Raw genomic sequence first — 20,155 nt, 5'->3', positions numbered from 1 at the left:
TCTTTCAAAAAGATATCTTCAGAGGTTCGTATGATATAGATTATTTTCAACTTTTCAATAAATGTAATGATTGTCCTACACTTATTCAAAATCCACTCTTGTCTTAACAAACCAATATAATACAATATTTCAGGAATGCATCTGTTATTTCAAACTCTGTGTTTGGAGTCGGATCTGTCAACTCTTTGATCAACAATATAACATGCAAAGGTGATGAGGATGATTTATCAATGTGTCTCGCATTTTCTTGGGAGAAAACAACGTGTAAACAAGTTGCCACAGTTCATTGCCGAGTTCAACGTAAGCAATCATTGTATTTTTTTTTTTGCTACATTATTCTATTTAAACAAATACCTTTTCATGATTAAATCGTATAGTTTTACAGCTTTTTCCAGTCTAGTAAATGCCGATTTAAAGCGGCTTGTAAAGCTGTGATCATATTTCAAGGTGGCATTGGAATCGTCATACTTGTTTACTAGAGAATAAATTGAATTTTAAGTGCCATAAATTACGACAAATATCAAAACGACTGCAGTTTACTTGTGAAACAATCCCGGATCCAATGCGGATCACGGGTCCTAACATTGTCCTGTAACAGAAGGTGGTACTGGAAATAACGCGAATAAAATTGTATAGTTAAAATAGCTGGAGGGATATCTAGATCTGTTTTTTAATCAAACATGTCAAAAAAGTGCTTCGATATATTTCCACAATTCTATGCTTTTAAAGAGAGATTTGAAATTTAAGTAGACGGTAGATATATTGTTATCTTCTGGAGGCAGTGGCTATAAGGAAGATAAAAAATCTTTCACGCGTCGAACAGTGACTGCATTTTTATAAATTGACAGGGCAGGGATTAAGGGATAAATAACAGAACGATTCTTGCATTACTGATTATAATTGATAAGTCCGTGTTAAGCTTCAAAATGCATCTGTCATGAATGCAGTTTTTTTTAGAATTTAATAATGAAAGAACATCAATGGACAGAATGACTCATATTTTATGTTTTTGACAATTCATACTTATACACTTTTCATAGCAACATATCATTACACAGTCGAAACTTGATCATAAAGTAAAAATAGTGGTTTCTTTCAAACTTTTGTTAAACACTTGACGGTAAAAATCACACTGCGGCCTGGCATAACATAAATTGTCACAATGAACTCGAACAACTTAATATGCAGAACGTAATAGTAAGAAGCGAGGAGGCGTAGCCCCCAGTAAAAATCAGATTGCCGTGTGTCTTTATGCTCTTTCTATTTTATATCATAGACAAAAATAAAAACACGTTCCATATTGTCACAATATGAAAGCCCAGAAAAAGATATCTTATTATATCGACAGCTATATGATTTTAGACGAAAACGATAAAATGGTTTTGTATCATAGTTTTGGGACCTTTCTGTTGAAATGTGTCAGAAAATGTATACATATGCATGTACAATGCATTAACTGGAGCGCAGGTACACGTATATGTTACCCGCACTCCAGAGCATGCCCATTGATTGTACCAAATGGGTATTGTAAGATATGCTTAGGTAATATACGTATAAACCTTGTAATACTACAACTGCTATTATTGACTGACACTGGTTGATACCTGAAAATGTACTTTTAAATTCATTAGCTATATATTCAATACATATTTCAGAAACCCCGCTCCGTTTGGTCAATGGTGACGTTCCCTATTCTGGACGCGTAGAAGTATTCTACAAAAATAAATGGGGTACAGTTTGTGAAAAAGGGTTTACCTTAGCTGATGCTAAAGTGGTATGCCAAACAGCTGGATATAATTTTTCAACGTAAATATTTTCATTTCTCCCCAACAGGTTATATTCAGTTTTATAAACCCATGAAATGGTATTAAAGCTGCATGCATTTATTCCTTCAGATTAATCATTAATGTTTAAAGACTCCAACTTATCATAAACGTATTAAGAATTCAAGAAATGGTTCATATCACGTTTTTCCAAGCATGACGGAGTTAACCAATTTACAACAAAACCATAAGCCCAATACGCTTATTGGTTTTATCATGTTATTTTAGGGATGTTACGATCGTGATTGACAAGTTTGATGGAGAATATACACCATACCAAGTTATGATACGGAATCTTGCATGTAACGGTAATGAATCTGATATTTCACTCTGCCAGTCAGATGATTGGGACACCGGTTATGAAAATTGTCCGTATTCGGGTAGCTACCAGAGTGTCGGTGTTAAGTGTTGTAAGTTTTATCTCTTTTTTGTACTTATTAACAGTTAAATTGTAACTTGTGTTGACGCAAATATTAAGTTTTTATATAACTATATACTAACGGTGAATTTAATGATACACATTCTAAAGTTTCAATGTGATATTATAATGAATAATAAAAGAAACAAGTTTGATGTGTACAAAATCAATAATTGTTCCATATTTTATGTGATGTATACTTAGCATGGTGCAATATTGTTGATCAAAATAGAAATGAAATGCCTTAAACCATTTTCTTTATCATCCAGTGACAACAGTTAATTTAGTTGATGGTCGTACAGAATATAGTGGTAGGGTCAAAATTGAACATAACAGAATTAAAGGTAGTGTTTGCAGCGAAAGCTTTTCGAACGAAAACGTCAAAGTTCTCTGCGCAATGCTTGGTTATAACTTCACAGAGTAAGTAAATGATAAAAGAAATGAATTTATAAAATTTGTGTCTAATTTGTTATTTTGATATCTTTTAGTTTATAAAGAAAGAATGATTTTCCCGCCTCAAAATTCATAATAGTAGACTTCAGAACGAAAATGTCCAAAAGTAAGATATTTAACACATGAAATGATAATTAAATAATCCTTGTTGAAGCTAAACATACACTTACGTAAAATTTGAAAGCTTGAACTGTATTAATTTTTCACATCACGCGAGGGGATTGCAAGAGAGGAGGAAAAAGAAATAGATATTTTGGTCACAAAATAGTGATTTTATTGTTATGTATAGCTTCTAGAATGTACAGAATATATTTCAACATTAAATAAAGTTTATAGATTCTTATTTTTAATGTAAAACCTTCAATTGAGACGATAACCAAAGAACCACTAACAATTTTGTAGGTTTGCGAGAAAAGCTTTATAAAGAATGAAAGCCGTTATAGACAACCTAAAGAGAACTCATAGAATGCACCTTAGTTAAATTAAACGAATTTTATTATGTTTATGTCTGTAGATTTAGGAATCACATTTTCGGGCACGCCATTTGTGTACATGATATGACCAATCTACTATACAATTAATATATTCATTGACTTTATTTGAAATTGTAATCTTTTACTCAGGAATAAGATAATCGATACTTTTTTTAAGTTATCTACTTGGCAATAAGAAATAAAGAAATATAAAGGGCAATTATTCTAAAATTATGCAAAAGAGGGTTATGGTTCTTAGTCACTTCAGTTTGCCTATATGTGATCTGCACTTGTTCTTAATGAAATGTTATCTTATATGAGGTGTTTACCATCAAATGTTTGAGATTTATACTGAAGTAAATCTATGATGAACGGGCGCAAGCCAAACGCGTGTAATGTAATGACCGGACAGTCATCATCAAGTCAGTATTCCCCCTTCTTTATTAAACTTAATTTGAGTTTCCGCTGAAACAAAAAAGACTGCTGTATATTACTAAAGATCCAAATAAAACCAGGGCTTCAACGTTTTCAAATTTATAGACCAGGATTTAACCTTGTACATATGTTTTAAATTAAAGTTTTGCTTACCATGGCAAAACGTAATTACTTGTTGATAAAAATGTTGTAAGTACTTTTTTCATAATATCGAGTAATTGATTTATAATCCCGTACCGTATAGATGTTAGAAATCTTTTTAATTTAAAGTGAAAACTCGCCAAAATAATAACTTGATCGCCAGTCCAATCTGTGTACTTAAATAAAAAGAACAGAATCAAATAACATTAAATTTACCATTATCAATGCATATAGATTTTAATATACAATTTGTAACATGTGAATAAAATCCGTACATCAACTACACATATTTGACCAATGTTTATGTGAATTCAATAATTTGACTTTAAAGGTTAATGTCATATAAAAGTCAATGTCATATGCTTTGTCCCACTTGTGGATTTTTCTAAGGTGGCTGTTGGTCAAATTAGTCTGTTGATAGCAAATAATGGCTATTACATTACAATTCATTGATTTAGTCTAACTGGGAAGACGATTGCAAGGTCAAGGTTAAACCTGATTTGCGCAACATGGCATCTTTATGGTAGGTGTTAGTTTGGCATAGTATTAGTCAAATCCGTCCATTAATACAAAAAGTCATTGTCAAAATATTAAGTATATTAATATTAAATGTATATATATATATATATATATATATATATATATATATATATATATATATATATATATATATATATATATATATATATATATATTATATATATATACTTTGAAAAATATTCTTTCTTACAGCTAGCTTCTCAGAACTTGACTTTGAACCATTCACTTCCTTATCTAATTTCTATCCACACAACTTCTGCATTCAATTTTTTATCAAAAATTCGAGAATCATCAACATCTAGGGTCTATATTTAACTAAATTCGACATTTCTAAGCTCACCTGAGTTGGCTAAGGGTAAGTTAAAGGATCCTTGAATGTCCGTCGTCTGTCAACATTTAATTCGTTAACATTCTAGTCACATTTTCTTGTGTTATGAGTCAAGACCCTAAAACCAGACAATATTAGTCCGAATTGAGCATATATTAGGTTAAGCAATAAGACCTTTTTAACCGCAGGCTTGAGAAAAACAAAAAGTATTATTATATGTAAGAACACGCTTTAATTAGCGGGTCAATCTCCAAAAACATGTCATCATGACATCTATTTTAGATACCCCAAATGTAAACATGTCGTGTTTTCATATAGAAGTATTTCAATAAATGAAGTAAAATCATTCATTTACCGAAAAATATATTAAGGATCGCAACAGGGTTACAATTTTAGAAAAGTAATTAGAAGTCAATTTTAAGATTACACCCAGTTTTAAATGCTAACATTTTTCTTGAAAATGAAAACACGTTGTTACTTAAATGTCTTCTCATTCTTTTAAATGACGTTTTTATTAATTTCGTAAAATTTATATTGACCTTTTACATTTTTCAAGTGCTGTGTACTTAGTATGATGAAACAAAGTCAATAAATCACTATTCTGAAAATTAAAAGTAATAAACAAATGCATCCTTTACTCATTTTAAATCCCTTTAACCCAACAGCAAGAAAAAATAACATATTTTGCATCAGAAACTACGTTTTGCAATTATAACAAAATGAAAAAGTGCTTACACCAACAACAAAACGACCCTAACAATCAGACAACGAATGTATAAGAAAGACAAAGTAACTAGTAGCAATAGGAGCAATGCTACGCGTTCAATCGCTTCAGACAGGATCTATTGGTTAAAATGTTATTCGTTTTAATGCCTACCAACAATGGGAAAATGTCGATTCAACAATACATCTGACCTAAAATTGTGTAGAGTGAATTTGCTCTAGTTTTGATAGAGCTTATGAAATTAGAGGCTGATTTAACAAAAATGATATAGCTAATTAAAGAAAATATATCACAGGTTGAAGTAATATGTAAATATTAAATTTAGACATCTAATCTTACTGAAATACTATTTGAAACAGTTTACTGTTTTGTTTAAAAGATCAAGACAGTGAAAAGATAAATCAGGCAAAATTACAAGAAAAGCTGTAGAAGACTATAACAGAGGCATAGTTGTGGTCTGATGTTTGGTCTTGCCATGCAAACATCAATGACGCTTGTGTCGGCAAAAAAATGATATACCGTTCGCGCAAGATAATCAGCAAAACTTAAATTTGACAGTATTTCAAATATCAAAAGAGATGACAAAATTATGGATATTTTCGATATAGGAATCTAAGATTCGGCATATCAAGATAATTACATCCAATATGTCATAATGTTGTTCATATCTCCATACTTATGCCTTATTATGGTTTTATTTAGAAACTTTCGACTTGATTTTCTTGCTTCAATTATGAATTTTAAATATTAACCTTTGCCTTAAAGTAAAGGATTTATTTAACGTTTGTCTCTGTTTATTTTATTATTTCTAACTCTGCATAAACGTATAATATTATGTATATAAAATTTGGAATTTAAAGATCCTGTTACAATTTTTTTTCATTTTTTTTTATAAATATGATGCTCAAATTAAAATTTGAAAGATATTACCCAATTTAACATTTCATGTAAATAAAGGGAGGTAATTAGAAATTTATTTTTTATAAATTCTAAGTCAAATTTTCCAAAAAGAAATGAATGCATGTAATTTATTGATTACATATAATGTGCACAAATATTTGCAGTACACATTTTACATATTCTTCGATGTTTGAAAAATGTTTTATTTGCATAATTATATACATATATATATTTTTTGCAAGTGTGGTATACACACAGCAACAATATCAATCACAAAACATACATGATCTTTAAGTAGGAAATAAGATTTTCAAACTGAGGTTACAGTGTTAAGAAGTTTTGGTTAAATTAACAAAAACTAATTTTCAATGATATTGAACATTTTGTGTGTGGTATTTTGCATTTTTTTAACTTATTTATCTCTTTTCAATTAAAAATTACATTTAGACTAAATATTTGTTCTGATACATAATAATATTATATATATTTCGTTTTATATTGTACAACTTCATTTTCAGCATGTTCCTATGGGAAAACGATATGCATACTTTTTATTCACCTACACCTGTAACAGTTAACGGACTAGATTGTACAGGAAACGAAACAGATATTCAGGAATGCAATTCTCGTCCTTGGGGTCAAACAAATTGCTCAGAAAACGAAGCTGTGGCTATAAACTGTAGTATGTATTTAGGAACGTCTATTTTTGGTTCATATGTTTGGTTTGTTTGTTATTTTTTATATCGAATATCAATTTTTTTAAATGCCTTTGTCAGTATTTGGTTAACAAGTATTGGAATTGTAAACAAGTAAAATCAATATTACTTAATATTTAGTATTTACTATTATAAAATCTATATAGATTTTGATCATTTTGAAATAGGCATAAATATTTAATGTGTATATTTTAAGATATTTTGACAGATTGCATTAAGTCCGTTATTTTTTTTATGTGTAGAATTATAAATATACAAATGCATGTTTTGACAGAGTTTGCTGCTATGTTAATTATATCATTAAAAAAGTACATTTACCAAAATAGTACATCTTATACAAATTGGCAAAGAAAAGAGCAAATATCAATTGTATATTTTTAGTTTTTTATTTTAGCGGTTTTTATCAGATGGAAAAATGTTCCATTTTGTTCCAGATACACCAATTAAGTTGGAAAATGGTCAGAACTCTTTGTCGGGACGTGCAGATGTTCTAAAATCTGACGGTTGGAATAATATATGTTATACAGGAAACAAAATGCTAGACAGGGATAATGCACGAGTTGTCTGCAGAACAAAAGGTTTAAGCACTGGGTATGTTGTACGTCTTGAGAAAAATAATTCATCCTTTATACGTATTGGGAGAAATAAATTCATGTTAGGCGTCCGTGGCCGAGTTAAGGACGTAGATTTCAAACCACTTTCACCTTACCGCTGTTGGAGGAACTTTGGATTTTTCATGTGAGGAGGGTTTACAGCTAGTCAACGGAACGTCGGTGGTTCTACTCAGGTACCCGTTCGTGCCTGAAATAATGCACGGAAAGCCACCTTAGGTCATTCTCCACCAGTAAGGCTAGAAAGTCGCCATATAAAACAACCAAAACAAATAAGTTATAAAAAATAAAACATTGCATAGATAACTTTAATTTGTTTGCACAAATAAGATGTTAACATTTACAAAAAATAATGGTCTAATTGATATGATTTTTATTCTAAATTGCTAAATACGTCTTCTTTTTACCATAAAAGTTATGTAAAAATTAATAACTTCTTTCCAGATACTATAAAAGATAGAATATAACTTTGGTAAAAAAAAGCAACTGAACGCAGTATTTTTATGTCATGTATTATATTTAAATAGTATATAGTAAAGAAAGATATTGTACAATTACAATATACTTGTGTATACTGATTCTAAATTATGACAGGAATGGACTGTATCAGCGATCCATTTGGAAATCAGCGATTCATAATACTATTTTCGATTTTTCTCATCCAGTATGATAACAGTGCATAAAGAATTTGGAGACGAAGGAAGCCAATTAAACATAAAATGTCAAGGCAGTGAATTAGATATTGGACGTTGTTTGATAATAAATGGTACATGCACAACTAATATGACTCTTGGAGTAGCATGTGGTAAGAACCTGAAAAACAAAACCTTATTTCGGTCAACACAATCTTTTATTTTTGGACCATGGAATAGTATTACATTGAATATCGATATTCCATGACCACCATCTTATAAAGACATCTGCTGGTGAAATTTAAATATTATTTTCACGCCCCAACATTCAAGGAGCTCAATTGAGTATTTTTGACATGACGGGACTGGAAATAATTTTTCCAGATAAACGTTCTATTTGATTCAGGTCTAAACCAATAATGTATGTGCAAAACATCAGATCGTTCGCCCACTTCGTGTTTTCAGTATAATTATTCTCATTGTGATCAGGGTTAAATGTGAAAGTCACAATGAGATTATAGTCTCAAAAGTCAAAATTATAGTACCTTTTCAGGTAAAAATGCATTTTCAACCAATAACATGGGAAAGAAAGAATATTAGTGTATTGCCCATTTCCTGTATATGACTGTGGGATCATAAGGATAAAGTCTCAGTGACAGTTGAAAAGCATTTATTTTTGTATTAAAAGTTTTCTGAGTCATATGTGTGTTATTATATAAAAAACATATGTATTCGTGGGTAACAGTAAAAATATCATCCCGAGGAAAATACTGTTACCCGAGGCGTAACAGTATTTTTACGAGGGATGATATTTTTACTGTTACTCACATACCCATGTGTTATTTATTTTATTACCCCGAACAAAAATACTGTGATGATCTGAAATTGTCAACTAACTGTAACAAAAATAAACCAAGAGTAACAATAACTAATCTGTCCTTACATTTTAAGTTTTATGTGTACATAAGGCCTACTTGAGACGTTTTCTTTTTCTTTTATTCTTTAAGTAAGTGATGATATCTACAAGTCATAAACATACAGTAAGCTAGGTTTTATTTAGAAAACAAAACACTAACCCATTTATACGGTTATGATCTGTGAAATCTGATCCTTCTGTTTCCAGAATATTCTTTGCATGGTTTTTGACAAAATAACGATTATATCCTATGTCTTTCCACCATATCTGTAACGTTTCACTGAATAACATTGTTAAATAATCCTTTGTTGCATGCTTAAATCGTCTGCATGTTCCAGTTTGACATTATATAAATAACACATGGGTTTGTGGGTAACAGTAAAAATATCAACCCGAGGAAAATACTGTTACCCGAGGCGAAGATTATTATTGAACTTGAATTTCAGATACCGAGGTGAAATTATTGCACGGTAGAACAAAATACATGGGTATTGTTTCTGTTTACATTCGAGACGCATATAGAGCAATTACATATATTGACAATGACATAACAGCTGAAGTTGTTTGCAGAACGTTAGGATACAATTTTACAAGGTTTGATGATGTAAAATTTTTCATAGGCTTTTGTCTAGGACGGGACCCTTTGATATGCATAATCGACTGAATTAAGTATTTAAATGTTTCTCAAGTACACGGTGGAAATAAAATTAACTTTTTTCAGTATCGCTTTCTTTGCCCAGACACATAGTGCGAATGTACAAAGTGCGTATTCCATTACTAAGGAAGTGCCGTGATGTAAAAAGATCTACTTCGAAATTTTAACCAAAAAAATACATTAAGATACTAAAAACATGAATAATTAGAATTTTGTAAATAAAACATAATAATTATCAGTATTGGTCTGCTATCAAGCCGTATCAATAAGTTGTTGTTCAATTTTTCAAATATATATATATATTACGTAGACATTTATACACCAACAAATTCTTTTATAAATTTATATTTTAAACAAATATATGTTATTCTTATTTTGTGGTATAAAATTTCAATTTGTAGGTTTCCTGAGGTGCAAGACGTCACAGAATTAGGAATTAAGTCAAACTCTTATTGCTCAAACAGTATTATATACCGTCTAGATTGCGAAGGAGATGAGTCTGATGTTATAAATTGTAAAAATAGTATTTGGGGTTCGTATAGCAATAATTGTGTGTATCCACAATCTGGAGTAAACTGTCGTAAGTTTGTGTTTTCAGTAATGATGTTTCTGTTATCAATCTTATTTACTTATTTAGTTTTGTTGGATTTAAAACACGCCGAAGTGCTATTTTCTTAGCTGCATTGGTGAAGGTAGATCTCATGTGCCTATTCGTGCATTATTTCAGTCTCGAGAGGCATCTACCGTAAGATAGCTCGAGAGCTTCCTCGCATAAAGAATCCAGTTCCTGAAGGAATTTAAACCACATGGGTAATATGCAAATGGTTGGAAGTCGGAGACCTTAACCACTAGGGAAAGCGCAAATAATTAGCTTGTTTGACCCAATTTCATCGATAAACAATCATTTATTTCGATACATTATAGGTCAGATAAGGTATTTTATAATGTGCTTATATTTTGTATTTTAAATTTTGTGAACATTTATGTTATAATTAAAAATGAATGTATATAACATTGAGAATAAAAACGCTTATGGCATTGTTTTGTCTAATCGCTGTCAACATGAATATTGAATAGAAACACCAATACGCTTAGCCAACGGCTCAAAATATCAGCACGGACGAATGGAAGTCAAACAGAACGGTACATGGTATCCTGTTTGTAGCAGACACTTTACAAAAGAAGCTGCTACTGTGGTCTGCCGTATGCTTGGACATAAATATGTTAAGTAAGTGCGAACTATCCGATACAAATTTGCAACCTGATAGCATAAATGTCAAACTATTTAGTTATTTATCTGAAATCAAATTCATTGTCCGGCATATGAATCTTTCAAACTATACGAGAAAATACATGAAAATGTTGTAATCGGATAGCATATGAATATCCTATTTGCCAACCGTCAATGTTGATTTTGAAAAACCATCAATTTTTTACACAATAACTAACAATATTAAAAACTTATTATAAGTAATTTTGCCTTTCTTTTTTACTCAAAGGATATTTGATAATGTTTAACTATAGAACTGTTGTTATAACTTATTGTTTTCCTTTTGCTATTATTTCTTGTTTTCTCTTATTCAAAAGGGATGTCATTTATCATGACGAAAATGCCGAGGATTATGCACGTTACGTAAATGGCAATTTCCAGTGCAGTGGAAGCGAAGTAGATATATCAGAGTGTTTAAATGCCATAAGTGAATCTGACTGTGCTATGGGCAATCCAGTTTATATTGACTGCAGTAAGACTGAAATAAATACTTTACTTTTTATCATATACCAACTATAACTATACCACTGCCAATTTTCCCGTGTTGCTATTTGTAGTCAAGAAAACGTGCCATCATATCAACATGATGATATTTTATCAAGACCAGCTATATTATAGGTCGCCGGTAGAAACCGGCGACTATATTTGTTACAGTTTAATATTATATCTATGGTAGGAGAAGGCCTTAAATCTAAAAATGAAAGCAAATCTATTATTGAACAATTAAGGACACGATTATTTTTTATAATCTTAAAAATTCAAACATAAAATAACGTTGTTCAATAAAATGGAATATATACTAATATTGACATCTTAAAAAGCAATAATTTTTAATTACAATTTTCATAAAATGAATTAATAATGTATCCCTGTGGATCAGTCATTGAATTTTGGGTTACTTTAACCTTTTTTTAAGTGTCAAGCATTGCTATTTTATGACAGATAAACCATGAATGATATTTAAAATGACACTTTTTTGGTTATTTGGTTCTTTTTATCTTATGAGACCTATCATATTTCATTATTTTATCTAATTATAAGCAAATTCTCCCAGTTCTTTTCTAAGAATCACGTGACTACACGTTGTATGTTATTGTTATAAAGTCTATGAATAGTAACACATTGCTGATAAGAACTGCAAGTAACTTGTGAATAGTTGGCAAAAGGTATGACGGCTGATAAGATGCAAATTATAGTAATTTTGTATAATTTTTTACAAAGTTATTTTTCATCAATCATTTTCATATGTTATATCATTAGAAAGGTCTATATACTCATAACTTATACATAAAAGAAAATAATTTTTCAAAACCTTTTCATTTTTCTTAGTAAGGGTTTAACTTAGACCTTTCTGTTCACTTTCTGACAAGAACGTTCTATAGTGTAGTTTAGGTTGAACATCACAATTAAAAGATTTATGTTAAAGAGGCACATTTATTGAAATAAATAGTGGTTATCGCCGTCTTCGTTAAATTCCGTTGAATTCCGTCGCGCAGGTTTCCAAAACGGTATTACGGTAGGGATCTGGAATCGTATTAGATACATAAAGAGAAAACTAATAAAATTTTTGTTGATTTATATCGCACTGAAAAGCAATTAAACGTTAACTATATAGTATGTAACAACAGTAATAATGATTTCAACTGAATTATATATTTTTTCGATAGCACATAAGAATATTTTTATGCAGACACCACTTTTACGGTAGAATTGCATTGTTTCATGCAATAATTAAAACATATATTTTCAGAGTCACTTCGCAAATATTCGATGACCGTTAATTATTTGGCGGTAATTATCGGAATCTGAAGTATACAATGTCTGGTTTAACGGTATATGTATAAGGTAGAATTACAAGTAGAATTACAAGCATATCACTTGCCTAACACAATTAATCAAAACTATGAAATAACAAAATGCTAGAAATGAAACACACGATTTATTTACTTATGTTTCATAAAGTTAAAAGAAATAATATAAAGTATTTTTATGAAAACTACAAAACAATTTCAAAGATTCGAACCTGGCCTACTATGTCACAACTTCGTCATGGTAATTTACCATTAGGCCATCAAGCAATATTAACTGATTTAATATCGAGATCTTTGCTATGAATAAAATCTTTTACATTAATCATAATAAGTTACGTAAACTAACAAAACACTTCCAGACAATTAATGAGTCTCAGGTAAATATTGCCAAACAATACTTGCTTAATTAACAATGATAGCACTTACTTGACAATATTGCTTAGCAAGTTTGCTTCAAATATGATGTTTTATTGTAAATTAACAGTTACTCTACATATTGTTCCTCTTTTCTTTATGCTTGAACCATTTATTAAACTGATATTTTTTTATTAATCATGATAATGCAATCATTTTTCTATCCGTCGACTTGATGCTTTAGCATCAAAATCTCTACTTGTAAAGCATTGCGATTTATTTAGACACGGGTCTATAGTTCATGGTTCTTACGGTATACATGTATAGAGTACTAGCCGACCAATCGAACACAAGGTTACGTAAAACAGCATGGTGTAAATAAGAGCGTTCTTGTTGTCAAAAATACAAGTATCAAATAAAAAGGCGTTTTACCTTGCTTTTTTTTGATCATTTACACGCTTTATAGAATAGAATGCGAAGAAAAGGAAAACAACTTCTGCGCTTTCTATCCGCTTATTTGGATTTTTTGCGTGAAAAAGAAAATTGGACAACTTTAAAAATTAACCAAATGGAGAATTTTAATTAATACATTGATATTAAAGTTTAACATTTATTGTAGGAATATTTAGGTGTATATCTAAGTATATGAACTAACTCATCTGGCTAATGTGATAGTCGCCGCAGCCGAATGATCAGACGATATTTGTAAAGAATTTGAAAAGAATATAACTTATATATTTATAACTAATATTCTGATGATTTTATTTTAAAAAAAAGGAATCCCGTTCAGACTAGTGGATGGGCCAACAAAATATAGAGGTCGTCCAGAAATCTCACTTAATGGCACATGGGGTCCCATTTGTGATACAACGAATGCCAATACAATTACAGCGCTGTGCCGGATGTTAGGTTTTAATTACATGTAAGTATACAAATGTATGCAGACTACAGAGTTTTTAAAAAATCGGATATTATTATGCCACCGTCCCTTATACCGTCCCTTATATGTTACAAGCAAATTTTGAAATTATCTTATCTAGTTAAGTCTTGAATTTGAAACATAACAGGATATCTCTTCTAAAGCAGATTTTAGTAACATTCAAAAATGGCATTGCTAATTGATTCAGTATGCATTTTGTCATAATCTTTAACTTCAAATATTAGGAAATTAATCAGTAATATCAGAAATCTGTTGCCCCTTTTAGCTATATTTTATCAATCGTGCGTTTCAGGGGTGCCATCCGCCATAGTAGAAAACAAGCCTACAGTAATAAGACATGGAATTCGACACGTTTTTATGCATCTGATTTAACTTGTGATTACTACCGGTTAGAAGATGACGTATCTGAATGCTCATCATATAACTGGAACTGTCCTTACAGTGAACCCCTTGAGATCGAATGCAGTAACAAATTTGTCTGATCTATCTATCTATCTAAATTTACGTGTTTTTTTTTCAATAATAATGTTTGCATTTAAAGAAATCTTTAAAACTGTTAGACAATTTTAACTCATCTTTTTATACGTATTAAAATTTTATAAACTTCTGAAAGTTATTATAAGAGGTTAAGAATTATATTATTTCTAATTTCTAGATACACCTGTCTATCTAGAGGGAGGATCGAATCCTAATGTCGGACGCGTTCGAGTAAGATATAGAGACAGTTACCGGGGAATATGTGGTGATCATTTTACAATAGAAAATGCTGATGTCATCTGCAAGTCAATTGGTAAAGAAACATACAGGTATTTGCTACCCATGCAACCGACACTTAAATTTGGTGTTTTATGAAATCCATTTTTAATCAATAGCATGTTTTACTTCTAAACGCTCTTTGCATTTATTGTATAGTATAAGATGCCTATCTAACAATTCACCCGCGTTTATTCAATGTAAATCATATTTGATAGTTTAAAAATGATTCAAAATGAAAACTAATAAGCAGATAAGTTTTTTTTGTCTTTTGTCGTTGAAAATACCCTTCGTCCTTAAAGTGACAAGGTTTGATATATTTCCTTTTTACATAGAAACGCATCAGTCTATTATGGAAACAAATATGGCTCTTCATACTACCCAATCGTTGGTCTTAGCTGCTCAGGTGACGAAACAGATTTACAAGAATGTAAGTCATCTCCATGGTCAATAACAACTAACTGTACCATGTCTAACAGAGCAGTTGCTGTCAATTGTCGTAAGTTATTTTCTTATTTTCCTATTTGTTCACATACTTTTTTGAATTACATTTATTAATAAAATGTACATAATTATGTTATCACATAATATTAAAATATAAATTTTAACTATTAACTATAAAAGAAGTTGCCTAATGCCATTCCACGTTTTATGTTTGTTTCTTCTATGTTTAACATTGAAGGTCCACATACACCTGTGCGATTGAAAGATAACAAATCTGGATTACCGGAATTTAACTATAATGGACAATGGGGTACAATTTGTAATGAAAACTTTGACACGAAAGATGCCAGTGTTATATGTAATATGCTTGGCTTCAAAGTTGGGTAAGTTTGTAAAGTTATTGTATAACTCATAAAAGAAAAATCGCTTATATTTTTGTCGTATTGCTATTGTTATATAAACTGTATTTGCTAACATCTAAGTTACTTGATGTTTGTTAAAATTTTCTTAAATCATTTTAAGTGAATTTTAGCATCAAGATTACCTATTCTTTCTATGATCAAATGTTTATCAAACACTTACTTTTAAACGAAACCTTACTAAATGTTCTAGAATATTCTACAAAAAAGTGAAACACCAGAAAGCTAATGCCAACATGCACATGTTTGAAATAAGAATTTTTTTAACTAAATATCCAACTAAATATCCATGAAATTAGTGTTAGGTCCATAGACTGTAATAAATCTAGTTGGTTTTTAGAGAAAAATTGGATATTTTTTCAATTGCATTACTGGGTTGTTTCTGCCATTTTTCAATGAAATTTGAAGAAATAATATGTCATTTTACATATTTACATATCATTTACAAATGTGAATATTATTATATTTCTTTATACATTTCAATTTATAAAACTTCAGGGAAAAGGGTGACCCAGTTTTAACAAATAAATCAGATGTGCTGGTTAGAAGTCTGTCGTGCTCTGGATCGGAAAATGATATATCTGAATGCGAATCAGTCTCATACTCGTGGTTTTCTGGTGGAGCATCTTGCAATGGTGATGACCAGAGAAAGGCAACAGTTAAATGTTCAAGTATATTCAAATTTTCATATTTTCTTTATCATATGAACATATGTTTTATAATTTAGTGGTTTGAAAAATAACACTATTATTATGATTTACTCATCACGAAAGGTTCTAGTTATCATTTGCCATTATTATTCAATTTCTTGTTAAATTGTGTCATGACTGTTATACAAAAGGAATGTTGACAGCACTATTAAAAGAAAGCATTATTGTTCCAATTAAAAGGAGGCAAGCCGGTATATAATATCTTTAGAGGAATTGCATTTAATAGCATTCTTTAAAAAATATGCGCAAACTTAAATATAACTTAACTTGCAAAATGGGACAAGAAGATCAGAAGTAAAATGAAAATCAATCCGACTGTTTTTACATTTTATACAGTCAAATATCAAAAACCTTGTACGCTGCAAAGACAAAATTACTTATTGTGTATGGTCATCCTGACAAAAAATAATTGTAATGTAAGCTTATTCTTCTATGATTTACGCTTAGATGACAGAGTGCGTTTGGTTGGAGGTGTAAACGATTATATTGGAAATATCAAGTTTCAATATTTGGGAATTTGGGGTTCAGTATGTGACGGAAATTTTGATTCTAAAGACGCTGAGGTTGTTTGTAGGGAAATTGGATTGCAGGAAAAGTAAGCGTTCATTTAATTACTTAAAGATGACTTCGTTTTAGATAAATTGTTCACAACTTTACATGAATAAATTATAAAATACATTCCACATTATACGGTGAAGGAAAGTCTTGTGTTGTTTCGTAGAAACTTTACAAAGTTTTGGTCTATACCAACACTCTACATGCTCTACAATTGACATTGGATTTGCAATCAGATATACGGGGTAATCCACTGGTTTAATGTGCCCCAACTTTGGGGGGCATTTAGATTTACCCTTTTCCGTCCATCCATCCGGGCGAACATCCAATGGTATGTCCATAATTTTAGTGAAAAAAGGGAAATCCCATAAACCGACTGGTTTATGTGGTAATTTTACTGGTTTATGGGGAAAATGCCACATAAAGATCAAAGAAAAAGCACATAAACCCCCCAATGTTGGCATGCCAGTCTACACAGTCATGTAAAACTGGTGTATTGAAATACAACAAGATGCACTAATGTATTTGCTCATTTATTTATACTGCATAAATCACTGACATTCATACAGTATTAAAAGGGTGAAATTTAATTGCAATCAAGCAGAAACCGCTAATGCGGTTAGAATATCTTGGTTCTTAAAATTGTTATAAAATAATATGTTTAAAGACGCCATATAGTGATAATTAAATATTCAGCTGTCCAAACTCAGTTACTTTTAAAAACTATTATAATGCTTTGATGGCAAATACATGTACATTATTACTGGGGGAAACGGAATACTGACATTGAGGATCGTACATGATCGTACATGATTTTCTTTTTAAATTGTATTTACTAAACACATTGAAGTAATAAAATACAAGCCTTTTGAATAGGGCAATATAAATTAGAAGTCGTACTTCCCTTGAAGATTAAATGAATGTCATCAAGTTATGCAATACAAATAAATGAGCAAACAAAGTAGTGCATGTTGTTGTATTTCAATAAATGTACCAGTTTTACATGTATTTTTATGAAATTGATTTACTCCACGCTATATCTTTCTGTATTTTACGCTATTAATATATAATTATTAAAATACATTCGTTAATGCTTTAAAATTAAATCAATAAGTAAACTTGTAACATCATACAACAAAGGCAACATATATTAAATTAATATTGCAGTTGCTTCGATGATTCTTTTACATTTTCATCGTGGTTAGTTGGTATGATTTGTGTTAGCATAACAACAACAAGTAGAAATCTATGTTGTCTAAATCTACAATTCAGGAATATAGATATTTTCAAGAACTCTCGATTTGGCTATCAGAGTAGTAATTTTATTGTAAATGATCTTAACTGCACCGGAGGAGAACGTGACTTAGATGAGTGCGGATCATATCCTTGGAAATTGAACACCTCTCTATGCCCATATTACAACAGAAATGCTGGTGTTAATTGTAGTACGTACATAAACAACATTTCTTGATATATCTAAAATTGTGTCAAAACTAAATAAGTCATTTTTTGTACCAGATTAAATCTGATAAAAATGAATACGTTCATTTTTATTTTCATTAACAGCTTTCTCAAGACAGTTTGCAAGAATTCTTTAAATACAATACATTTGTAAATACAAGTCTTGTAGTCAAATAATAAAAAGGTAAAGATGTAATAGCGAACGGTACAAAATTAAACAGCTTTAAAGTATTTTCGTAGTAAAGTAGTTAGTACATACAATAAATCTAATTTACCGTATAGGGCCAGATACTCCAATTAAACTGTTAAACGGGACAAGTAATTATACTGGTCGTCTTGAAGTTGAATACAAACAACATTATGGATCAGTATGCGACAGAGATTTCGATGTAGACGATGCTATAGTGGTCTGCAGGAGTCTAGGATTTAATACCATGTAAGTTTTTGTCGCCAAGATAAGTATTTAAAATACGTGATGCATCAGATAATAAGAGAAATATAATTTTGTGTAAGTTTATGAATCTATAAATTTTAAATTGAATGATTTTCATTTTTTTCTATTTGGTTGGGGTTTTTACGTCGCACTAAGACAGTAGAGGTCTTTTTGCAACTTTCCGACTTGACTTGAAAGGAAGACCTCGTGTGTGCATTGTCTTAAACCATATTTCTCTTTTTTTAACAACAAGGTTCATTTTTTCCTTAAATTATGCTTCAAAAGTTTAATATCGTTTTATTTTATCTAGGAGCGTTGGTTTCAAGAACAACGCATTTTATGGAAAAGGAAAAGGGGACATCTTTGTCTCGAACTTGAAGTGCACGGGAAATGAAAGTGACATATCATATTGTGACACACCCTATCGATGGGCCGAACCGCATGAGTTCTGTACACATGAGAATGACGTCTCTGTTCTTTGCAGTAAATATGTTAATATAAATCATTAGATGATTTAATGGAATAAAATGCTATGTTTTATCATTACTTTTCCTTTACCATGGTGACTGTTGATTATTTAATTGTTCTAAATTGAATAATTTTAAACGCACGTGTGATTACAACAAAAAATGCGCACAAACATCCGAAGTATTTTGCAATAATTTTTATTGTTTTGCAGAGATAATTAGTATTTTGTTTAACATCATATAATTAAGTACGTGTGTTAAATAATGAAATATAATGCAATACAAATTTTCCTTATTTTTCTTAAGATGTTTTTGACAAAATTGTAATGGCGATTAATGTCATGCAATTATTTAGATATTTTATCATATTTTGACTCATCTTTTTTCTATCAGACACGCCAGTGCGCCTTCGTGGAGGATGGACTGATTTCGATGGAATAGTTGAAATTTATATAAATAAATCTTGGAACTCTGTTTGCTATGATGGATTCACACAAGAAGATGCAAAAGCAGTATGCAAATTGTCACCTTTGTTAAGTGATACTCATAGGTAAGCATTTTGTACAATGTTTTGATAATTTGAAGGAATAAAATATATAATTTTTTATCATAAATATTCTGTCAGCCAGGTTATGGAGAACAATTTTCAAACTTGCTACATTTAAGTTCATGATCAACTCTGAGTATTAACAAATCTGCGGATGTTTTCTTATTAAACATTCACCATTAACCGGTGCTAGGGTGCATGAATGTTAACTTGCATACTGCCCATA

General features: G+C 30.4%; 1 protein-coding gene across 1 annotated transcript in view; it reads left to right on the top strand.

Moving 5' to 3' along the window:
* LOC132713461 (scavenger receptor cysteine-rich type 1 protein M130-like) overlaps nt 1-19,932 on the top strand; it is a gene marked incomplete at its 3' end in the record, with an annotated part of 31,203 nt that extends 11,271 nt beyond the window's left edge. The window contains exons 15-36 of the mRNA XM_060696070.1: nt 134-300; nt 1,656-1,806; nt 2,052-2,233; nt 2,511-2,661; nt 6,754-6,917; nt 7,386-7,542; nt 8,228-8,367; nt 9,557-9,704; nt 10,167-10,345; nt 10,843-10,993; nt 11,353-11,507; nt 13,978-14,122; nt 14,433-14,605; nt 14,796-14,946; nt 15,229-15,392; nt 15,576-15,720; nt 16,255-16,427; nt 16,914-17,061; nt 18,294-18,466; nt 18,765-18,918; nt 19,226-19,398; nt 19,776-19,932. Coding sequence (XP_060552053.1) covers nt 134-300; nt 1,656-1,806; nt 2,052-2,233; nt 2,511-2,661; nt 6,754-6,917; nt 7,386-7,542; nt 8,228-8,367; nt 9,557-9,704; nt 10,167-10,345; nt 10,843-10,993; nt 11,353-11,507; nt 13,978-14,122; nt 14,433-14,605; nt 14,796-14,946; nt 15,229-15,392; nt 15,576-15,720; nt 16,255-16,427; nt 16,914-17,061; nt 18,294-18,466; nt 18,765-18,918; nt 19,226-19,398; nt 19,776-19,932 — 3,501 coding nt within the window. The remainder of the gene's footprint in view (nt 1-133; nt 301-1,655; nt 1,807-2,051; nt 2,234-2,510; nt 2,662-6,753; nt 6,918-7,385; nt 7,543-8,227; nt 8,368-9,556; nt 9,705-10,166; nt 10,346-10,842; nt 10,994-11,352; nt 11,508-13,977; nt 14,123-14,432; nt 14,606-14,795; nt 14,947-15,228; nt 15,393-15,575; nt 15,721-16,254; nt 16,428-16,913; nt 17,062-18,293; nt 18,467-18,764; nt 18,919-19,225; nt 19,399-19,775) is intronic.
* Between the last annotated feature and the right edge of the window lie 223 nt (nt 19,933-20,155).

The sequence above is a fragment of the Ruditapes philippinarum genome, unplaced genomic scaffold (genome assembly GCF_026571515.1).
Source record: "Ruditapes philippinarum isolate M1 unplaced genomic scaffold, ASM2657151v2 ctg12381_1_1_1_1, whole genome shotgun sequence".
NCBI classification, from domain to species: domain Eukaryota; kingdom Metazoa; phylum Mollusca; class Bivalvia; order Venerida; family Veneridae; genus Ruditapes; species Ruditapes philippinarum.
Note: the sequence above shows the minus strand (reverse complement) of the source record. Positions and strands in the feature narration are given on the sequence as shown.